This window comes from Nannobrachium achirus, assembly GCF_963921795.1.
Source record: "Nannobrachium achirus genome assembly, chromosome: 3".
Classification (NCBI taxonomy): domain Eukaryota; kingdom Metazoa; phylum Chordata; class Actinopteri; order Myctophiformes; family Myctophidae; genus Nannobrachium; species Nannobrachium achirus.
The window spans coordinates 47,832,371-47,840,887 of NC_137812.1; the positions used below are offsets into that span (position 1 = coordinate 47,832,371).

Consider the following 8,517-nt stretch of genomic DNA (forward strand, 5'->3'; position numbering starts at 1 on the left):
CAGAATCATTATTTGATTGGTCGCACTGTTTGGGGTTAGAATTGTGTTTCCTTCACCAATGCTCCCTAATGGCTGCAATCCATGCACTGCCTTGTGAAAATAAGTCATCGTTCATGCGTTATTTAAGCCAGTAGTGCTTGAACAGGGGGCAACACATTCTGCCATTACTTCACACGTAACTCCCCACTCCTCTTTTCTAAGCCTCCCTCTTTTCCTTTCCTTTTCACTTTACCGTCTGAAGCCTCTCGACAGTCTTCCTCCACCCTCTCCCTCCTCTTCCTCCACCCATCACCAGCCCTGCCACTCCCCTCACGCCGCCTTGAAATCCCTGCACCTGCAAGCCGTCACCAGTGAGTGGCTGGCCCTCACACTGGACCCCTCCACTTCCACCTCCACCTCCTCCACCACCACACACTCCCTCGCGGCGACCCCCGTCCCGCCAGCACCACCCCCGCTTCCCGCCGGTATGCACGACCCCAGGGTGATGACCCCTCCGGCACCGCCTAAAAGAGGCTTTACCCCTCCGCCCCGAACTCTGTCCAGAAAATCAACACCCGCCGTGTCCATACGAGGAACACCGGACCCAGACCCGCACCTGCAGTCTGTCACCAGTGAGTGGCTGGCCCTCACGATGAATCCCACCACGCCCTCCCTCTCTGCCGCCCCCGTCCCCCTCACAACGCCCCCGCCAGCACCTCCTAAAAGAGGCTTCACCCCTCCACCCCGGACGCTGTACAGAGAAATAAGCCCTGCGTTCAAACAAGAGACGCTAGATCCAGACCTCTTCCCTGCAACGCCTCCCTCCTCGTTCACCTCTCCTCTCCCCGGCTCCTCTCCTCTCAAATATGGGCTCAGTGACGCAAAAAGGAACCAACAACAACCGTCACACGGGGTCACGGGAAGGGGGTTCTTCTGTACAGAGCCAGAGCCTACAGAAGTAACACAGTGGTACAGGCCAAGCAAGGCGCAGGTAAAGAACAGAAGTGAAACCCCCAAAGTTCCGCATCCAGGGGAAAACCCCTACGACCGGCTGCTGTCACTGATCCTGGGCGGTCTTGCTGGTACAGACGGCGGGGAGGTCCTGAGGTTACCCCCGGTGCAGCCAGCTCCCGCGCTGAGCAGTAAATCCCACAACAGGGCGAGATCCCCAACACCAGCAGCCAAATCCCCTGCCGCCGCCACCCGCAGCGGCCCATTGGAGGGCAGCCTGTGCCTTGGGGTGGAGCTTCACAAGCCGGTGACAGTGGAGCCGCTGTCCATCACCTGGCAGGGCCGGTCGCAGGTTGAGGAGAGTCAGAGACAGGAGACGACGGGTGACCTGCTGTCGTTCAAAGGGGAGGGTTTTCCTGTGTTGTTCATTCAGGAAGAGGAGGATGCTAGACAGGAAGTGGAGGAGAGTAGAACCCACAGTGAGAAGGAACAGGTAGAACGTGTGGACTAACTACACGTTAACAAAAAAACTACTGTGAGTTGCTTCTACACAACAAAAAGTCCTGAGTGTTAGTTTAATCTTTACACTTTAAGAGATAGTTAAACTAACATACATGACACTTTTTGCTGTGTATGACAACTGTGCAATAATGTCGCCTTTTGCACCAATAGACATCCCAGCTGCTATCCATGATAGATTCACCTCCCATTCTGTGGTTGTTTGATGTTCAGCTTGTCATTTCAGCTTCAGGGTTGATCACTGTGTCGTTGCCTCTGTAGGCTGGCGTCTGTCCACCCGCGGCCATGTGTCTTTCGTACCACGGCCTCAGGTCACCTCCTCCACCACCCCCTCTTCCTCCCTCCACACCTCCGGCTTCCCCCCTTCCTCCCCTCTCCCCTCTGCTCCGGCCTGACCCCTCCCTCTCCACCACCATGCTCCCGTGGCACCCAGCCTCTCCCCCTCCTCCTCTCCCGCTCTCCTCCACGGAGCGCTCCATGCCTCCTCTGCCCCTGGCGGGTTTGCCACTGCCTCCTGCCTCCTCTCCTCCACCCACCCTGCCCTGCTCCCCTCTCCTCCCTCGCTCCTCTCCCTGTCCCAGCTCGCCTCGCCTCCTCTCCTCCTCCCTGCCCTTCTCCTACTCCCCTCTCCACCTGGGCTTTCCCCTGCCTACTCCTCCTCCCCCAGTCCCTTTGCCCGTCCACCTCCCACCCCTCGCTCTCCTTCCTCCTCCGCCTCCTCCTCCTCCTCCTCCGCTGTCCTGCTGCTCTCCTCCCACCACCACTCCATCCTCTCCTCCACCAATACCTCCACCAGAGCCTAGGTCTACCAAGGTCAAGGTAATAATAAGCTGGTGATGATGATAGTGATGAAGATGACAATGACGGCTCGCCTGACAGAATAACACTGTGTGACACTTTTTGGGTGTTAGTGAAATAGTTTTTGAACGTACATTAACATCTACTCACAAGAACCACGGATGTGTGGATGTGAACAGTGTCCTCAGCAGCCAGAGCATTTGTGTGGGTGTGGGTGGGTGTGGGTGTGGGTGTGGCTGTGTTCGCACGCGCGCTAGTGTGCATGTGTGTGTGTGCAGGCGTGTGCTTACACGCGTGCGTGTGCATGAGTGTGAATGCGTGTTTGGTGGAGGTGTGTTTGGGTGTGGGAATTCTGCACGTCTTGTACAGTAGATGGTGTGTTTATGTGCGTGCATGCAGGCATGTGCCTGTGTGTGAGTTGGGTGTTTTAACTAGGGGTGCAACAGTTAATCGAACTAATAGATTTAATTAATTATGAAAAATAATCGATAATTAAATAACATAATCGATTAATAATGTATCCCTAATTTGGGCATAGGACAAGCTTGCAAAGCATTGCAACGCCTCGCAACACATCGCATGGCAATGCGATGCGCTGTGAGCTTGTAAATCCACGACTGTCGCGTGTGTATAAATACTGTGGTTAATAGATCCATTTATATCTCTTTTCATATACAGTATCTCAATTGTTCGATTCATCTGTAAAATAATCGTCAGATTAATGAAGAAAATAATGAGCCGTTGCAGCCCTAGTTTGAACCTCGGCCGAGTCAGGGAGTGGAGACGCTGACCAGGTCTGTCACTTCTGGTTCTTTCAGCCGCCTTTTAAGCAGGATGTGATGGTTGACGGTAAACCTCCTCGTAGCCCCAACACCACCAGGAAGTCCTTTATGTCAGCCCTTAGAGGTCAAAGGGTAGGGGGCGTGACCTCATCATCACCCCATGCTGTGAACACAAGGAATATGGCTTTCTTTGTACATAATTGGTTGTACCATATTCCACAGTAGTGCATGCTAGCGCGTGATGTTTAAATTATAACTTGGACACAAATGCATTTGTGCTAATGGAGGAATGGAATGGAGGAATGATGTGCATTGGCTAAACTGATGACTGTTAGGCTTGACTGGTTGATTTGGATTGAAATTTGTGTACGTTAATGTTCATTATTTCCAAAGGGATTCTTCTTCATATACTGTATCTCTGTGTACAGACGTGCTTGAATGATTGTGAGCACTTCAAAAACGTTGATTCATGATTCTCTCTCTCTTTCTCTCTCTCTCTCTCTTTCTGTTCTGTTTCACAGCGTTTGGTTCAGCCAGATAGACTTCATGGTGAAGGAGACCCGTAAGTCAATACTCAGTGATATTTTCACAGAATTATGATTCCTTCAGTCCATAGACTGGCGTCCTATTTTAGACATGTACTGTTGCTACTGGTGAAGAAGAATATGAATTCTGCCAGATAGTAACGAAATGTATTAATTGGTGCACAAACCTTAACACAGCAAGCATGTGGAAGTCTTAAAGATACAGTATGCGTTAGTGATAGACATGTTTGCCCTGGACAGGTTCCAGGCAGTGTACAATTACCTGCCTCGCAATGAAGACGAGCTGGAGCTGAAGGAGGGAGATGTTGTTGACGTGGTGGAGAAGTGTGACGATGGCTGGTTTGTTGGTAAGAAGAGAGAACCTTGCTCCCACAACAGTGTGATTGAAATGACTTTCCTGAACCATATGTGACAAAGAGCAATGTCTTACTAAATTATTTACTAAAATAATTAACAACTGAGCAACATAATGTTAAAGAACTTATTATGTTTTATGTTTACCTTTACAGGTTAGAAGAATTTTTCTGTTTTGTAGTTGTTTTGTGACCCAATTCACTTTTGAAAGCTCCAGCCATAGATGAATTTCTGTTCTTGAATTGTTCTTCAAATTGTGCTAGCCACTAGATGGTGCCAGAGTGCAGCCATGTATTTTTAGCAGGCTTTTGCCTTGAAGAACAATAAGTTGACAAGTTATCCCTCACAGCTGGACTCGTTTTGGACAGTTAACTTAGAACATAGGACATTTCAACATCTCAGCTCCATAAATATGTATTTCCTGAAAAAAAAGGGCTAATATATGACCAAATACCTGAATTAGACCTTGGATTAGGTGAGAAGTTTGTTCTGTGGTTATAATAACAATTACTAAAACTTGAGAAGCGTGCTCCTTGGAGCACAGGTCTCCGCCAGCTTGGGTTGCCTACCCATGGCCCGCAAGGTGCAAACTTTGGTCCTAGACACTTGGAATGCGATCTGAAAAACCTAGTAAATCATACATCTTGATCACATGGCAGGGAAAAGAATATGTTAGTTGTGCACCTATGGTTGAAGAGTTATGCCAAAATATGAAGTGAGCTGTTGTAGCGCCACCATGAGGAGATTTTAACGATTCGGTATGGAGGTTCTTCCTTGGTGTAGTGGGAATGTGCAGGCAAAGTTTCCCAGCAATTTCCAGCATTCATGATGTGTAGCATTTGAGTCACTGGTTTGCAGTATCAGTTCCCAGCACAAGCTATTTTTTCTTGTATATTTTTATTTAATTTTATGTTATGTAACAAATGTTATGTAACCAAAAGTAAACCCAAACTTAGTTAATGAGAATTATGTAACTCTGCTTGGATGTGCGCTGTTTATTTATCTCGGTATGCACTGGCTGCAGTGTAATGGAGATGAAAGATGAAAGATAATTATGTACTAATTTGTTGGTATAATGTACATATTAATTTGGGGTTTGAGAACCACTGTTATAGACCATAGCAAAGCATTGCACCACACTAACAACTCTGTCTGTCTGTCTCTGTGTGACTACTGTAGGGACCTCCCGACGGAGCAAGCTGTTTGGAACCTTCCCAGGGAACTACGTGAAGCAGCTATAGTGATGGACCATCGCCCAATCCTCCACCCAGTCACCCCTCCCACCCCCTCCCACCCCCAACACAACCCTGACACCACATCAAGACGTGTCACAGCCAAGACCCCTCGCACATAAAAGTGTGTCTGCGTGTGTGTGTCTGCGTGTGTGCGTGCGTGTGTGCCTGTGTGCGTGCGTGTGTGCGTGTGTGTGTGTGGGTGTGTGTAGCTTGCCAGCTTCACACATAAAGAGAGAACATCTAGCTGTAACTAGCCATCTTTACGGAGGACTTATTCCACTAATTATATAATTCCTTTTTATTTTCTATCATGGAGCAACTAGGGCTTTGTACTCCTGTGCGCCAGTGACCTTTGACCCTCTTGATACTAAAGGAAGGCCTCGAAATGAAGATGGCGACGTTATCTTTCTTTTCTTATTTTCACTTTGTTTCAGGATGTTTCCAGTTTAAGGCAATAATTGCAGCTTTGTTCCGTTGGGATTATTCATGCTGGTTCTCTGCTATACTGTTAATGAGATTGCCACAATTCTTTTTTGTCCAGTGTCACACATGTTTAGCACATGTTTGATGTTTGAAGTATCCCCCAAAACTAGTATTCCTTTTCACAGAGTATTCTAAATCCAGGATCACAAGTGTGTTTACATTGTTACCAGCTATGCGGCTCAAACTCATTGGGATGAAACCGAAATTGTAGTTATTATGAAATGGTAATTCTGGCTTTGATTCACACTTTAAATGCTTTTAATTATGAAAACTTCATCAACCCAGCACAAAGTCTATAGCTGTGTTTACTTGTGCATTACTCGTGCATTTACCCCTGCATTATCAGTACCTAAGAGAGTTAAGGCCCACGTGCATTGCAACACATCGTCTACAATGAACTGACGCAGCGATAATTAATTTTCGTTAATGAAACGAGTTTCACTGGAAAGGACAGCATTCATATTAGGGCCCATTTATACTCAAAAGTGATGGAATGTACGTACTGTATACGGATTGAGTCTTCTGTCCATTTTCTAGGTTCATTTTTAATGAATGTTTATCGGGACAAAACAGAGCAATATCATCGGAAATTGTTGGGGCAGATTTCGTTGAACTAAATCTAGTTCAAGTAAGACTCGATGAAGAAGAAAAAAAATAGCAGTGCTTAATATTTGCTCAGACCTTTTAAACATGCCGATACATCACCTGCGCACAGCGACTAACAGTTATTATTGAACAGCTTTTTCTCAACAGGTACATTATTACAACCTCCTCAACTGTCCATTGTTGTTAGAAAACTTTTGACTCTGGACTGCCCTCTTGTTAAAGTATTGTAGGGGTGCAATTAATCAAAGTAATCGATTGAATCGATTATAATTTAAATAAATGCGCAAAGTACGCATGGGTGTTTGTAAGTAGTGAATGACTCCATAGTTTGAAAAGGGTGTATTTATTCCGATACATAAAGAGAGTATAAATGGGCCTTTAGGTGTGATCAGATGGTAATGCATGTATTGGCAATTTCATACAAGGTAGCGTAAGTGATATATTTTAGTTAATAGATATATATTTTCTTCATGACTTAAACCTCTATCTTCAGATAGAACTAATTTCTATAGAGTGTGACAGGGGTCTCCCCGTTTCTCCAGCTCATTAATAAACAGAAAATTCATTTTCAGGTGGGTTGCAAATTTTGCATAGCGTTCCAGTTCCAATTTTGTCCGCTCACTTCTTTGCGTCATTGTTGATCCTGTATGAGAGGAAACCGGGAGATCCCTGTTACTGGATAAATACACTATAGCAATGGTTGTTATGAGAATATAGAGCAACTTCACACTTGTTTTAACAAAGACATATCACTTACTTTAAGTACTACTTGGTGATGATGAGGACGTAGCCTTGCAAACATGTTACAACAGTGCATGTCAGGTGAAAGCATTGTACTTACTATACATGACTCTTAAGCCAATGTTACACTGTGTTACACATGAGCCTTTTGGCAATACATCATTATTATATAACAAGGTTGTTCAATGAATTACAAATGAGCCTTTGCACATTGAATACAGCACACTTACAGTACAGGTATATTACATGTTGGCTGAGGCATTCGTGGCTGAATAATACATGGGCAACATAGTATTCATGGCCTATCAAAGATGGCAGGGGGAGACCTTTTCTAATCTTGCAAGTTGATTTGATCTTCAGTATAAAGTTTTGGAGGGGAAAAGCTACATTTCGAACATCCTGTTTTGTATTATTTCTCTTCTCACCATAACTGATGGACGCCTTTAACTTCATCTATGAGTTTTTCATTGTTTCACTCCAGATGTTACAACTCGTCGCTGTCGGGCAGAAGCCTTGTAAATCATATACTTTTTTCGAAGTTAATTCGATAGTTTATACTCTTCTTGGTATTTAAGTGTTGCACAGATATAGGGAAATTAGCCAATCTACAGGCTCATAATGTGTTGCATCACTAACACATTGTGAGCTTGTAGATCTGCTTATTTCCACTACTTTTGAGATTTGTTAAAAGTAGTAACCAGAATTGGTTTTGGACATACAAGGTTTCCGCCCAACAGCAACTAACTGAAGGCTGGGGGTGGATGCTGTGTGACATCTGAGTTTCAGGAGAGCTTTTGATCATGTTTAAAACATGGATCAAAAATAAGTGAAAAAAAAAAATGAGTTGACTGTCTTTTTCTGTCTGATATTTATTAGTGGACGAGTGCTGCTTGATGTTAGTATGATTATAATGAGACACATTTAGTCCGTCCAGAAGAAGATGCAAGCTGTAGAAGGGATGGAAGTTCACGCTTATACTCACTCTGTGTATTTCTTTTTAATCCTCTCACTGAAGTGGCTTAAGGTGAAGTGTACTTTGAACATTATTCAGCCGTGGCAAGTGAAACACGCTTTATGGAAGCTGTATTATCTTTTATTTTCCATGAAGTTTTTCCTTATACAGATTGGGTGTTGAATATTACAAAAGACTGTATCCGGACCTGTTTTATTTTTGAGTTTATTTAAAGGAGTCATGGAATGAATAGCATTTCCATTGAACCATTATTGTCAATACAGTTATGTTAATGTAGTTGTTTTTTCCCACAAGTTGTTGTGATGGCGTCCTGTTGGGTAGTGTCACTGAGGCTCATGTGTTTGCTATAACCTTTTGGAGACATACATACTGTACAACAGATTTAAAGATCATCTTGTCATGTTCAATGAATATGATTTATGTTATATTTTGTTTTTAAATTGCCTTTTATTTGTCTCACATTGGATGGACACTGACAGCAAAGCAATCGTTAAAGCACCTTAATATTTTAAATTTATTATTTTGTCAATCGCTTTGTTTTCCTTTCCTCC

General features: G+C 44.6%; 1 protein-coding gene across 1 annotated transcript in view; it reads left to right on the top strand.

The window, feature by feature from the left end:
- The window catches only part of sorbs2a (sorbin and SH3 domain containing 2a), a 125,129-nt gene extending 117,434 nt beyond the window's left edge, over nt 1-7,695 (top strand). The window contains exons 25-27 of the mRNA XM_080722646.1: nt 3,551-3,591; nt 3,815-3,921; nt 5,108-7,695. Coding sequence (XP_080578772.1) covers nt 3,551-3,591; nt 3,815-3,921; nt 5,108-5,169 — 210 coding nt within the window. The 3' untranslated portion in view covers nt 5,170-7,695. The remainder of the gene's footprint in view (nt 1-3,550; nt 3,592-3,814; nt 3,922-5,107) is intronic.
- The last annotated feature ends 822 nt before the right edge of the window (nt 7,696-8,517 follow it).